Genomic DNA, 15,940 nt, shown 5'->3' on the forward strand with positions numbered 1-15,940 from the left:
TTTTTGAACTTTTGAGTTCAATTTGACAGTTAAACTTCAATATTTGATTATTTTAATTCAAAATTGACTGCTAAAGTTCAAATTTTGTCAATTAAAGTTCAAAAATTGACCTTCTAAGTTTAAGTTCAAATTTTGATCATTTTAATCCAAAATTGACTATAGAAATTCAAAATTTGTCGGTTAAAGTTCAAAATTTGACTTTTTGAGTTCAATTCTTAATGATTTAAGTTCAAAATTGATAATTTATTGAAAATGATTCAGAATAACAATAAATCTAATACTTTACACAATCTATTAATCCAGGAGCCTGTCTCACCACGCTCACCAAACGGATTCTACTATTCAACTCCAACCAATCAACAACACCAGCACTATCATCATCAAAGTATGACAAATGGATCTGGTACATCACCACATTATAGTCACCATCAATTTGGTGGAAATTCACATTCAAATTATGGTCAACAACCAATGCCACCGATGCCACCACATATGCAATCACCACCTATGTTTGGTAATAATGGATATAATCATCAACCGCATTATGGTAGTGGAAACTATTCACATAGAAATCATGGATTTGGTAAATAATCATAACATTTACATTTACATTTATTAATACATATTCATGATACACAAAGCTTCCAACTGTTCAATTCCTTACTGATGCAGGAGTAAGAACAGTAAACAGAAAAAATTTTTGGGCAAACAAAAATAATGAAAAAAATTAATTTAATTAACTTTACTTTGAAATGCTTCCATAACAAAATTAAATAATTCATATGCATGAAAAATAAAGTATGGGTGGTGGTTCCAAAGTATCGTAATTTATTGAGTCTCGCCATGTTTTCGAGTAAATTATGGCTGCAATTGTGCACATGAGTATGGAATAAAAATTAAATATGGAAATATTAATTTATTGAAAATCGTGTTGAGCGTGCGGTTTTTGGGAAATGAATATTATGCAGCGTATGAGGTCGGTTGTGGTGAATTTATTTTTGGGTACTGCAGACATTTGTTATTTTTTGAGGTAATTGGATGTGAAATTTTATTAAAATACGCGAAATTGACGGTTTTTTGAGATTTTAAATTCAATTAACTTTGAAATTTGGCTGAAAATTAAGGAAATTGATCAAAAATTGATTTGAATAGATGAGACGCAAAATTTCGACAACTAGACATCGTAGAAAGCTTTAGTTTGAAACTTAAGGTCTTTGCCATCGATTTATTTCATGATCAATTGGTGTTAAAGCACAAAACTTGATTTAAACGCGAAAATTCAATGATTTTTTCTTAAATAAGCAAAAAACACGTGTTTTTTAAGTTCAAGCTCAAAATCTAAACTTTAAGCATTTTGATAGTTAAAATTTGAATTCTAAAATACCGTTAAATGATAAAATGCTTCAACTTTATCAAAATCACTTAATTTTCATTTCCATATTGATTGATCCATACAATCATCAGCAAAATTCATCCCCAATTTTGGAACCACTTTGCCCCACTCCAGTTAATCCATTTACACATTTAAAAAATATTTCATAATTTCATTAATTGTTTTAATTACATTTAAACCATTTTTTAACTGACGGAAGTTGGAAAATGACAAAAAATAATTCCATGCATTTAAAATTTGATGGAATTCATGCATGCTGAAAAAATAAAAAAAAATTGAAATTGTGACAGAATCTGATGCTATGGATGTTCATCACATTGGATATGATTACAACATAAATGTCATGTCGACGATCCATAGCAGATGAGCATTGCAATATCCATTAACCCAATTATAATTTTATTACCATGCCTGTGGGAACAGAAAAATAATAACGGAAGCTTATTTAATAATCTTTTTTTTCCCTCCATCCATCCTGCACTTATTTCCGCTCTAAGTTTTTTTTTAATTGTTATACAATCTTATTACAAATTTTTATAACATTTTCATCTCTACTTCTCTTTCCATTTCACTCTCTGAATTTTAAATCCAACAAATAATATAGGAAACTTACCAGTACCAACTCAGTATGGTATAGACTTGGCAAATCGTGAACAACGTGGCTCTGCTTTTGAATTGTATAGAAAGCCACAAGTTGGTGCTCATAGTATGAGGTGAGTTGACTCTTATTTTTACTACCTTTTTTTTATATATTTTTTTCTATCATTTTCTATCTCTTTTCTGTTCTATAAATGCTATCTCTTACTCATATCCTCATGTTACGAGTTTTTGAATCTTTAAAATAGAAGAGGTGAATTTTTTGGGGAATTAATGTCCTTGTTTTGGGGATTTTGGGAAAGATCTTTGTGAGTTTTGCAAACCAACTTAGCGTTCATTTAGTGATGTTACGCTTAATTGCTCAAGTTCGAGTTCCTAGCTTAAGCACTAGTAGCTTAGGCACGATTAGCTCAAGTATGTACCTATAAAGTCAAGCGTAATACCAAAACAGATGTTTATAACTCTACCAATCCTCAGAAGCTTTTCAGGCATCTTCAAAAATTTCTGTGATTATAATGTAGATTTTGCCAAAATCTTTATACACAAAACTATGTTAACTTGGTACAAGCCTAGTTTGAATAAATTTGAATATTACAAAACTACATACATAGGTGTTGGTTCGAATCCCAAAATTCAGTAACTTTAAATTAATTTAGTATATGAGTTTGCTTTACTTTTTGAAGGTTTTTCTTTTGCTTATGCATTATGATCAGTCACAAAGCAACTCAATACCAGTGTTTAATTATATTTAACCCTGAAGTCAGTTCATTTGAACCCCAGGATTCATAATCCAATAAGTTAAGTCTATATCGCTATGCTTTGGGTCTGTCTGATGGTTTAATCAGCTAAAGGTCATTGAAGCAACCTGTTTATCACGAAACATTTTTGAAAATGCCATGAAACGTCTGTGCAGTTTCGATCGAGGATTACCAACAAGGTTTCCGCGTAAAATAAAAGCCGATCTAAGGTTTATTTATTTTTTTAAAATCCTAATGTTGTCCTTTCACTTAATTACTTCGCTGGTCATACAGATGAAATGTGATCCATGGCCTCCACCAGAAAGCTAGCTAATGTTATCGTTAAGGACACAAAAAAAGTTCCATTCCCATATTCATTTTAAAGATTCAAAAACAAAATTCCCCCCAAAATTCACTACCACATCACATATCCTTTATCATATTTTTCATGCATGCACAAAACATTCCCATCACCATATCCTAATACCCCCATTTTCATCCACAAAGTTGAAAATACAACAGAAAACATAAAAAAAATTATAAAAAAATAAAGAATTTTTATAAACAAAAAAAAACATTTCCCTATTTAGTAACTAAGGAGTCAGAGATATCGCACTAACTTTTTTCCCTCCTCGGTTGGATCATCGTTGTTGAATCATTTACATATTATGATATAATTAATTAATTTTTTTTTTTGTTGATAGTTTAATGATGTTGATGGTAAAAAGATTTGTTGAAAGTCTGTAAAAGCTTTGAAAATGCACGAATATTGAACTAGATTGTACTTATGATATTCTGCATACTAGATTGGGGTTGTTCATAAATGATGTCTTGCAAAATTAGATTTTTGATCTACTGTGACACTGTCGCGCAACATTTTGATGTGACACTGCAACGCAACATTTTGTGTTACTTCATATGTCATGTTGTGGAGCAACATTCTGTGTTAACTGCTGTGTGTCACACTGTAGCTCAACATACAATTTGTGTTACTACATATGTCACAATGTAGTGCAACATTTACCGTGTAACTAGTGCAACATTTTGTCACACTGTGTAGTGCAACAATTTGTGTTACTATTGTGCGTGCAATATTTTGTGTTACTGCATGTGTCACACTGTATCGCAACACATTGTGTCACGATACATGTGTCACGCAACTTAAAAATTTAACGTCACTTATGAACAACCTCAGTAATAAATTTGTGAATCTATATTCACTATCTTACAAAGTAGATTGAATTCTGTGTAAATTTAGTTGGTGTTTGGAAGGAAATATAGCAAAAATTATTAGAACTTTAGATCAGAATTCAATCAAACTTCAAAAGAATCAATCTACAGCTCTAACCACAAAACTGCATATCTACAAAATAAAGTCATTTAAATACAGTGACTCTCTCTCGCTTTTTTAGCAATAAACTTTTTCAAATTTATTAGCTGCTTTACTATTAGTTAGAGAATTATTTACATTAAGTGTCTCTTCCTCTATCGCAAACTACTGCAAACCACTTTTCACATTACTTTTATCTCAAAAAAGAGCTTTTTTTGTGCATTCGCGCTTTCATCTCAACACTCAAGTTTTATCGCTATGCACAATTTTTTTGCAAAAACAAGTACTTTCATTTATTCTCAAAATACTTGTGGCTGTGAAAGAGAATATATTTGGCTTTTGATGTTTATAGTAGAGTCATGGTATAAAATGCTTGAATTCCGAGCGACATGAGTGTCACATGGTGTCATTTTGGCATCACATAGCCTTGCAGCTTTTATGTGGCTGTTGCATAGTTTTCATGTCATATTCAAGTTTTTGTCATTCTAAAGTCATATGAATGTCATGTCACAGTCATAAGAATGAGATATCACATTCATGTGGTTTTCTTGTCACAACCATGTGATTGTTTTATCAGAATTGCGCGGTTTCTATACCATATTTATGTGACAACAATGTCCCACAACTGTGCCATTTTCATGTCACAGCCTTGTGCTTGTCATAACAGCTATGTAGTTTTCAAGTCACAGCTACGTGGTTTTCATGTCACAGCAACGTGTTATCATGTCACAGCCACAAAAATTCCTATTTTCACTATATCCAGCTCGGAACTCCTTTGATATACGATTTGATTCTGAAATAAATTTCCTTATGTCGACAAGCTCATTAATAAGACAAACTTTTTTGGAGTTGCTTCTCAAGCTTTGATTACATCTGTGTAGATTTTTTGCCAGAATTTTACATACGAGTACGATTTAAATTAATAATTTAATTTAAAAATTCCCACAAAATGGGTGGAGTTGAGTTAAAAAATAGCAAAATTTACTCTCAGTTGCTCCATTAAGAGTGCTTTTTTGGTGCATAGTCTTGAATCCATATATCTCTCTGGTGGTTTTCTAGAGACAAAATAACCTCAAAATATTTTTCGTCATTTTGTGCAGTTTTATAAACCAGATGTGTGTCAAATGTTATTTCCTCCAAAGCGGTAATTTTCTGACTCCGGATTTAATTTTTCGAATCAAGTTTTCATGCTGTAATTTCCTTCCTTACATATTATATCGTAGAAGAGATTAAGTATTATCATATACACAGCTATACACAGAGTAGATCAAACTTTTGACACAGAATATAAAGACGAAACTTCTTATCATACTTACACTGTTGCGATATTTAAAATATATGCTTTTCATTAGCTATAACAGCTTTTTCCTTATTTTTGTGGTTGAGGATTTTACTTCATTGAGTTTAGGAAGGATTAATTATTGTAATTTGGTGGAGAGATTTTTGACTCAGATGAGTAATGACTGTTATGATTTATTCTAGTGAAAAATGATGGATTAAAAGACTGAGAATATTTTGGAATTCTAGTCGTTATTCATGTATTGTTCTTCTATCTTAGTATACGACTATGATACTAGTGTCATACTGTATTAGACTATGCTAGTACTTTTTCAGTTATATATTAATAAGAAAATACTAGTTAAAATAGTGTTCATTAATACTGGTTTAGTCTTACTATTTTAGTAGTATACTACTACTACATTATAACTAAGAATACTGATTACACACTCTTAAATATTAGTATACAATAGCTAGTGTATCAGGCTAGTATACTAAGTAGTATAAGAGTACTAACTAAACAGCTTACTAAGTTAGTATAGTGAACTACTATACTAAATTAGTAAACTATCTAGTGTACTAAGTTAGTATACTGAATCAGTGTACTAAATTAGTATACAAAATTGAACTAAGTTAGTAAACTGAATTATATTACTAAATTAGTATACTAAATTAGTGTACTAAATTAATGTACTAAGCTAGTCTACTGAATTAGTGTACTAAATTAATGTACTAAGCTAGTCTACTGAATTAGTGTACTAAATTATAATACTGAATTGGTATACTAAATTAGTATTATTTAGTGTACTAAATTAGTTTTCCAAGTTAATATACTAAATTACTATTCTTATACTAAATTAGTATACTAATAAAGTGTACTAAAATAGTAAACTAGTATACTTAAATGGTAAACTAAGCTAATTACATGCTATTAAGTACCCTAAGTACACATAATTGACAACAAACTACCTCAATTCAACCATAACACCATCAAAAAATCCACAAAAAAAAAAGTAAATTCATAACAGTCATTTTTGGTATCTGGGTCAGTAAGCTTACATATTTGTTGGGTATATCAACCTTAAAAATCTGCTTAATTTATTTGAATGAATGTGATGCTAGTATGACTGATGATATAAAACAATTTATTTTCAACTGCAGGAAAGAAAAAATATAATTGATGATGATAAAAAATAATATAATTTTTTTTACAAATTCAAGCATATGGAAAAAGTTAGTGCATGTCCTGATGTGCATTAATTGAGTCACAAAAATTTATTAAAAAAAAAAATTGAATTTTATCCATAATTGAATTAGCGATATGCCACCAATGAGACAGAATTTACCGCCCAAACATCAACAGCAGCAGCATCGTTATGATATGGTCAGTGTAACGCCCGAACCGCCACCGGAACTGCCAGTAAAACCAAAGAAAAATCCATTAAAAAGTCCCTTAAAGGCGATTAAAAGTGCCATCGTCAAAGGCACAAAAACATTACGACGACAAGCTAGTTTTATGGAACCAAGTGAATCAAAGAAGCAACGGTCACTAAGACGACAACATTCCATGATGGAAAAAGGATCTAGTCGAATGTTTTATTCACAACAAAGCTATCCAAATACACAGGATTATTATGAATATCAGCAGCAACAGTATTACAATTATTATCAGCAACAGCAGCAGCAACAGAGGCCAGGATATTATCCACAAGATGAACGTTATGCTTGGTATCAGCGACATGAACGTTATTATCCAGTCAATGGACAGTATGATGATGAGCCAATGTATGGAAATTATGGCCCACCGCCAGAAGAAAATATTTATGCAAATCGTGCATTAATTGAGCTTCAACGACCCGCTCCCGTCCAAACATCTACAGGCGGTCGAATTGTCCGACGACATAGCATGAATGAACGTCAACCCGATGTACCGGCATTTGCAACACTCACAAAACGTCGTTCAAAATATGCTGAAGATATTGACGATAGATTCACACAAATGTCAATTGAGGAGCCAATTTATCAAAGTCAACGTGGCTCATTGATGTATCAAGAACAAATGAAGTCAAGACCGCCACAACCTGAAATGTCACAAATCAATCGTCGGCAATTTATTGAACGTCCAATTGATGACAGTCAAAAGTTAATGCAAACTAGAAAAGATGTAAATTCACCTGGAACATCATCGGCATCATCAATCTCGTCGCCATCAAAAGAAAGAAATTTGAGAGAATCAAGACGACAATTGAAAGATCAAATCTATCAATCACGTATGGATGCAATGCAATCAATGGCTGAACCCAATTTCTTAACCAGATCAAGTAGCGGTGCAAGCACAAATACAGGAAATTTAAGATCACAGCCAATCTATGAGTCGAAGAAGGAATGTGATGAGTCAAATGATAAGGAACATAGCCGCAATAGTGATGACTTGGAGCTATCGAATGAGAATAATGAACAAGAAAAGTCATTATTGGAAGTGATTGAGGAGACAATAATGAAGAATAAATCACAAGATGAATTAAATGAAATTTCAGCACGTGATGATAATGACGATAGTGAAATACCATTTGCGGACGATGAAGCTACAGTTGTCAATTCCAATACAAATGAGACGGTCGACGATAGTGACGATTCATTGCAACGGACGGCTATTGAACGTCCAAAAGAACCAATACACATTTCAAGTATAATCAAGCGTGCAGCACCTCCACCACCGCCAATACGTTCACCAACAACAACAAGAACTGTCGAACATAGAAATGGAAATGGACATGCTGAATTTGTTTATGATTCTCATACATCCATTGATACACAATATATATCACAAGCTAGTCTTCCAACTGGGCCACCAAATGCTCATTCTACACCATATACAAGTGAATTGACCCTTAAAGAGCAAAAGTCATTGGCAAAGGCAAGATTTTTGGGTACCCCGGCCGTACGTCAACCGACAACAACAAAAGGATATTTTGATGAAATGGGTGGAATGCTTGAAGATAAGGCATGGAATGTATCATTGATAATACCACCCGGTGCTTTACCAAAAGGTGCAAAACAAGAAATTTACTTTACTGTGTCAGATCCAAGAATTTCTGAATCAGTTGGCGGTCCACCGTTGGACATGGAAAATGGTTGGTTCTATTTTTTCGCACAAACTTTTTTTTATTTTTCGTTATTCACAAAAAAACTTTTTTTTATTATTTGATTTGTGTGTGTTTGATGTGTCTGTGTGATGTATCTTTTAGTCTTTTTTTTTGCATGCTATAAAGTAGTCTGTAGATTATTCATACTAATCATTTACACACGCTCCTTATTGTTGAATCATTTGGTTTATTATTATTTCGGTGATTTGTGTTCTACTTTGAGTATTTTAGCACATTGATTGATATGTTTTATGTTGATGGAGATTCTGAAGGGGGGTTGAGGGGAACTGTGAAGTGTGGGGTGAGATTTGAGGGTATTGGACCTTAATAGAGGTGTTTTGACAATGTTATGTGTCTGGACTAGCTCAGGAATGAGTAATATCGACGACATTTCATTTTATTAGCTTTTTATTGAGAACTATTAGCTATTAATGCAAATGACATACTGCCAAATAGTTCAACAGCATCTTCAGCAGCACCATATAGTCATTAGGGCATTTCTGCATACAACAATCGAGTAATTTATCCAAAATCAAGCACTAGGCTGGTGTGACTCTTTCATGTTGTTGGATTTGAACCAAATTCGTCACCAAGTCGCAGCCATGTCGTCCTGGTGTCGGATTTTCGATTGATTAACCGTCTTGTACTATTCAAGATCGGCGCATTGCCATATTAATTGCTAAAATTGTAAAAAAAAGTGCCATACCTGCTGTTTTCAACACAATTTTTGACAAAATTGTTCAAAAAGTTTTACATATCAGAGCGGTGCGACTGACATGTTGCCGGATTCGGTTTAGATTCTAAGTCGACATGACTCTTACTTAATGTCAGATTCGGTTTAGATTCCAGGTCGACGGTACTCTTACTTAATGTCGGATTCATATTAAATCTACCACTAAGCAAGATTCTCGTCGCCCTGATTGTTCAGAAATTTAAACCCCAATCATGTCCATTTAATACTACAATTGACACAATACAAAAATACCTGAGACCTAGCCCCAACACAGCCAACCTCTCAACTACACTTCAGAATCTCACAAAAACTCTAATATTTAAAATTCTAACCTCAAAATTAATTTTTTTTTTTCTCTCCAAATTCTCTAGGTGAACAAGTCCTCTCACCAATCGTACTATGTGGACCGGTAGGATTAGAGTTCCTTGAACCCGTCACCCTCAACATTCCACATTGTGCATCAAGTACACCATCACTTGGTTTAGCCCTCAAAGCGACCGACAGTGAAAAAAATCTACAAACCAATTGGGACAACATAGATCTTCCACCATCAAATACAGCCCATCAAGTCAGCGTTAAAGTTGATCATTTTTAAGCATAAATATGGGATTTATATTATTTTTTATGTATTTTACTATTAAATAGTGGCCATTGAACAAGAAACAAAAAAAAATACTTTTTTATATTCACAGACACAGATTTCATTTGTTATATAGCAGAGATTTATGCTTGCTTAGTCCTCAAAACTATGAATGAGGTCATCATGAGAAATTCATATTGTAATATTAAATAGCAATTCATAATTAATTTTTTTATTTTATCTCTTTTTCCCTCAATTTTCTAATCATTGCTCTGTGCCTTTAGTTCTTCTTATTCTTCTTTTTTTTATGTGTGTAACTTCAGTATCTATCCTATGAGAAAAATCAAAAACATCCTTTTTATCATTTTTCATTTTTCTTTTTTTGTTGTGTATGCTTAAGCGACGTATGTTGAGGGAAATTGGGTGTATATATATATATGCTGGAAAACTTTTTTTTAAAGTAATCTTTTTAAATGCAGTTTAAGTGGAAAATGTTGGGAAAAATGTTGTGACTTGAATTGTGTCAGTTTGGGGGGAAGTGGGAAGCTTGAGCTTTTTAAGAGATTTTTTATGGCTTTTTTTGACCAGACCAGCCAGAGTGTGGCTGTCTCAAAAAACGACCGTTAATTTTTTTCAAAAATAATTTTTTGTCGTCAAAATTCATATTTTTTTGACCGTTACTTTTACAATTCTTCGTAACGGAAATTAAAAATTTAAAATGAGTTCAGTTCGAAATGTTCCAATTTTTCGCAAATCTAATGACGAAAAATTCGAATTTGAGACAGTTACACTCTTTTCTTTTTGACATTTTCTGATTCATACATACGGCCTATGTTTCTCAAATTGAGGTTAACCGACTTTAGCGAAACAGGCCGATAAATTTTCAAAGGGTTTTGAGATTATCTTCGAAAACCTTAGCAAATTGAAGAATTTCTCCAATAGAGGGGACGAGGGAGGTTTAAGTACTCTCTGAATATGTCACTGAAGGCTAATGTAGAATTATGCTAGGTTAGGATAAAGATGATGCTAATTCAACACTGAAAAGTGAATTAAATTGACTTAACGCTGATTACGTTCATCACACTTAAATAGACAAAATACAAAAATGTCCTCAAAGTAGTTTGTTCGATTCCTATTAATGCTCTTTGGTTGAGTAAGCTAAAGCCAATTGCTTAGCAGATTTTCCTAACATACAAAGGACAAGCATACCTTAATCTGCGTGAGATTGTGTATAATTGTCAGTCTATTTGAACCATGCTCAATTGTGGGTATGTTGCTTGATACTCATGAGTAAGTTGCTTGTTTATAAGAAGCACTCGATTGTTGCAATATCAAAGTTTCAAAATTATCCTTTTAACTTCAAATTTTATGACAAGTAACATAGGAAACAAACTTAAGTACCTTGTCTACAACATAAGCATCGTTGCTAGACAATCCTTACGAACTTCCAACAGGGGCTCATTAAAAAGAGCTTTAAATTCTCTCAAAAATCACTTGAAAAAGTCAATAAATTAAATTTAAAACTCAAAAAATCATCAACATTTGATCCCCTTTAAGTACACTCCAACCTCAACAATAAACAGCAGCCCCCGCCTATAAAAATTAAGGCAAAAAAGCTTCCTAATCATTCCCAAGTAGAGATGTCAATTATTTGGGTTTTTACTATTTGTACAAATACCCAAATACCCAAATATTAAACCCCAAATATTTGTACAAATATTTTTAAAAAAAATTTTGGTCTAAAAAGTAGGCTTAAGGACAATTTCCGAAAAAATTCTTTTAAAAGTTGTCTCAGATAACAGCTGAGCTTTTTTTTCATCATTGCGAAAGTCATTCACCGATTGGTTTAATTAAAACAATGAGCAAAAGTCAAGCTAGTTAATATTTTAATTCTTCTACCTACTGAAGATGTACCCACTTTGGACCAAAGTTGCACCCACAAGAGCTGAGATAATAACAGCAGATTGAATAATTTTTTTTTATTTTTAAATATTAATTCTTCAGGAACAAAACTACCTTTTCGCAGATTTTATTTTTTATTATCTGCATGCAGGAATATATCTATCGCTCTGTAGGTCGCATATTGTGTCTACAATTTTTCCACAAACTTACAGTAGATCTGATATAATTAGTATGATTCTTCGTAAGGATTCTGGTTATGATAATGCTGAATTTATGCAAATTTACTATGATTTCTTGTAAGGTATATTATATAACCAAACTTTAACTTATATTCAACATAAATGTCTTAAAAATATAGATTGATTTAATAGATTGATTTAATTTAAGCTTATTAGGCTTTATATTTCAAAATATGAGATTAAATTCAAATTGGCAAAAAAATTGATACTTTAAATTTCAATGAAAATCTGAAATTTTATGGAAAATTTCCTTTAAAGTGATGATTTTAAGTGGGCCCAAATATATTTGGGTTTTAACCCAAATATTTGGGAACCCCAAATAGTTCGAAAAAACCCAAATATTTGGGTATTTGGGTATTTGTATTGACATCTCTATTCCCAAGTCTGCAATTCATTTCACTTAATTTTTGTTCCTCAAACATTATTCATGAACATCATATGATACACCACACAGGGGAATATGTCGCATGTATATTATTTTTCCTCATTTAACTTTTCTGAATATATATATAAAAAAAAAATAACTGTATACACTCATAACTTAACTTTTTTTTCTACTCCCTGAGTATGGAGTATAAAAAAATATGAAGAAAATTATTATAAATATTTTATAAGCGATAAATGACTCTAGTAATTTGATTTAAGGCATAGAAAAGTTTGTCTTGTGACATGAAATATTATGGAAAATTTATTAATTTTTTTTTTAAAACAAGAACTTTTTTTTTTGAGATGAAATAAATTTTTGTATCAAAATGATGAAATTTTGTAGACTTTTTTTTAGGATATCTATTGCAAAAAAATAAAATAATAATAAATATGAAAAATTGTAGAAAATACTTAAAATTGTAATAAAGGAATGAGAATTTCTATATGAAAAAACATGATTTGTTTTTTAATTTTAATTCAATTAATTTTAAAAGATTTTCAGAATAATTTGAAATAATTTTCAAATTTTTGAATTTATTTTTAATTTAAAAAACTTAATTTTTAAAAATTTTTAAATTTGTTTTCAGATTTTCAAATCTTTAATTTTGATTTTAAATCTTTAAACTTGATTTCAAATCTTTAAAATTGATTTCAAATCTTTAAATTTGATTTCAAATCTTTAAATTTGATTTCAAATCTTTAAAATTGATTTCAAATCTTTAAATTTGAATTCAAATCATTAAATTTAATTCCAATTCTTTGAATTTGATTTCAAATCTTTAAATTTAATTTCAAATCTTTAAATTTGATTTCAAATCTTTAAATTTGATTTCAAATCTTTAAAATTGATTTCAAAATCTTTAAATTTGATTTCAAATCATTAAATTTAATTCCAATTCTTTGAATTTGATTTCAAAACTTTAAATTTGATTTAAAATCATTAAATTTGATTTCAAAATCTTTAAATTTGATTTAAAATCTTTAAATTTGATTTCAAAATCTTTAAATTTGATTTCAAAACTTTAAATTTGATTTCAAATCTTTAAATTTGATTTCAAGCTTTTTAAATTTATTTTCAAAGATTCCTTTAAGATTTCATTCAAAATTCATCAGATTACCAATTCCTTCAATCCTGTATTTTTCAAAATCCATCAAACAAAACAGATTAATCTCCGTTTTAAAGCTTAAATTTAATTTAATAAAAAGCATGTCTACTCACGTCTATGTCAGCTAATAAAAACGACAATGTATCGACTTTATCTCCACGTTTCTATGTGAACGAGAACAAAAATATAAAAAAAAATTATTTTTTCAATCATTCAACTTGACATTTTTATATTGATCGAATCTACGCATAAGTACGCACATTAAATCAGTATTAATGATATCGTCGTATGACAGTGAATGAGCGTACTTGTCTATTGTTAATGCTACATATGAGAATGTAAGTGGAAGTTCATTTAGGGATAATGTTGTTGATATTTTATTTTTTTCAATGACGGCTGCTTTTTGGATGAGTCAGCATTTTTATGGACATTTACAAAAATTGTCAATAAGAGCATTTATCAATGAAAATGATTCTTTTTGTAGCCGTAAAATTGAAAAACATCAACGATGAAAATCTTCATGACAATTCTACAAAAATGAGCGCCATTTTCATGTTCATTGTTGTTATGAAGAACAAAAACTTCACAATGATTTGGAAAATTTACCAAAACTTTTTTTTTTATTCCTTTATAAATTGCCTGAAAAAATTCAAATATCATCATTGCTTTCTCACTTCAATGTGATATCCCTTAATCACTAAATGTTTTGAAAGGAACCATAATTTCTGCATGATGTCACAAAAAACAAAAGGAATCAACTACGGGAGTTTTTTATGGCTTTAATCCAATGGAACTTTTAGTTTTGATATAAAGTGGCATCAGTATATTGAGCAGACGGACGAAATGATGGCAACAAGCTATTCAAAATATAATATATCACTACTTACCACAGAATTGGAAGGAATTCGATATGGAGTTGCCTATACTGTAGTCCAGACTCCACTTTAGTCACCTTTTTGGACTTTTTGCCGTAGGATTTAAACCAGCGTCCTAAGATTTCCGGTCGCATGCTCCTACCACAGAGCTATCGGAGAAAATTTGACTTTATGGCAAATCACTACACATAAATTAAACATTCTCTGTATCTGCTTTACAACTGCACTTCCAATGATAAACTGTTGAGACCACAAGATTAACCTTAACAAACTTCATTAAACTCACCCAACGCAGCCTAATTTCCATAAATTTACCTCAAAATGCTCCAACTACCTCTAAAATTTCACCCAATTAATCATGCCTACAGAAAAACTTTTTCACTTCCTCAATTCCCCCCTAAATTTCAACAGTAAAACACGATTCTTTAAGGATTACGAAATTCGATGCCAACCATAATCTCACATTTTACCATATTGATCAACCATAAATAAACTCCAGCTTCCTAACCAAACATCCGACTGTAATATGAGACATTTTTTTTTTGGGCATGTGACATTGGATAGAATTTATCTGAAAAATGCCAAAAAGGGAGCTAGACTAAATTTTAAAAATAAAAATAATAATTTATGTTTGATTCTTTTGAGCCGTCACGTTCTTCCTACCTCCGTATCCCTGAAACTAACAAGTCTGAAAAGGTATATAAAGGATATGAAAATGATACGGGAAATTAGTTTATTGAATAAAAAGCAACATCCAAAGTCTATGCCAAATGGAATGTAAGGTAAGGATTCAAAAAAGCATCTCGAGACTTTGCAAGCATAAAATTCGATTTTATGGAGTCAAATGTTCCAAGAATAAGGCATAGACATTTTCTTCGGGTTGAAATGAATCGTTTGGGAAGTAATTTATCTCTATGAAAATTGCTTCACATTTACTATCGATACAGGAAAGAGAGATATTACACAATTGATTGAGTGACTTGCTTCTTTTATCCATTATATGTGTAGACGCACACATTTCCGTTTGGATGATATAGAAAAATTGTGTTTGGGGGGTGAAATGGTAAGTTAAGAAGTTTAAGGCGCTTTATTTGGATTTACGATTTCAATGTTATATCCTGAATCCAAAGGAATTGTTGGGAATTGTAGCATTTGCAATGTGACACGCTATTTCAATGATTTACTACATCGTCAAGTGGCATTCGAGTGACATGTGACGTTTCCAAGTGAATGTGACGTTGCCAATTAGCATGTGACGTTACCGAGTGACATGCGACGTTGCCAAGTGACATGTGACGTTGCCAAGTGACATGCGACATTGCCGAGCGACATGTGACGTTACTAAGTGGAAAGTGACTTTACACAGTGACATGTGACGTTGATGAGTGACATGCAACATTGCTGAGGGGCATGTGATGTCGCTGAACACCACACTACGCTTCAGAGTGGCAAGCTATGTCGCTATGTGGCAAGCTACGTCACTAAATGACACGCTATGTTGCTGAATATCATATGTGGTTTCTAAACAGCATATTAACTCTGAATATCAAAATATCTTTAGAATCGGACAAAATGTATAACTTCATTTCATCCACACC

At 31.5% G+C, this 15,940-nt stretch overlaps 1 protein-coding gene across 10 annotated transcripts in view; it reads left to right on the top strand.

The window, feature by feature from the left end:
• The window catches only part of pyd (zonula occludens-like protein polychaetoid), a 79,896-nt gene extending 67,082 nt beyond the window's left edge, over window positions 1-12,814 (top strand). For 9 of the 10 annotated variants that reach the window (XM_070634346.1, XM_070634353.1, XM_070634348.1 and 6 more), the window contains 4 exons: window positions 304-583; window positions 1,998-2,106; window positions 6,653-8,469; window positions 9,586-12,814. In XM_070634346.1, coding sequence (XP_070490447.1) covers window positions 304-583; window positions 1,998-2,106; window positions 6,653-8,469; window positions 9,586-9,809 — 2,430 coding nt within the window. In that variant the 3' untranslated portion in view covers window positions 9,810-12,814. The remainder of the gene's footprint in view (window positions 1-303; window positions 584-1,997; window positions 2,107-6,652; window positions 8,470-9,585) is intronic. The other variant, XM_070634347.1, reaches the window with a different exon arrangement.
• The last annotated feature ends 3,126 nt before the right edge of the window (window positions 12,815-15,940 follow it).

This window comes from Chironomus tepperi, unplaced genomic scaffold (genome assembly GCF_022539635.2).
Source record: "Chironomus tepperi strain 1889 unplaced genomic scaffold, CSIRO-AGI_Ctep_v1 contig_85, whole genome shotgun sequence".
Classification (NCBI taxonomy): Eukaryota; Metazoa; Arthropoda; class Insecta; order Diptera; family Chironomidae; genus Chironomus; species Chironomus tepperi.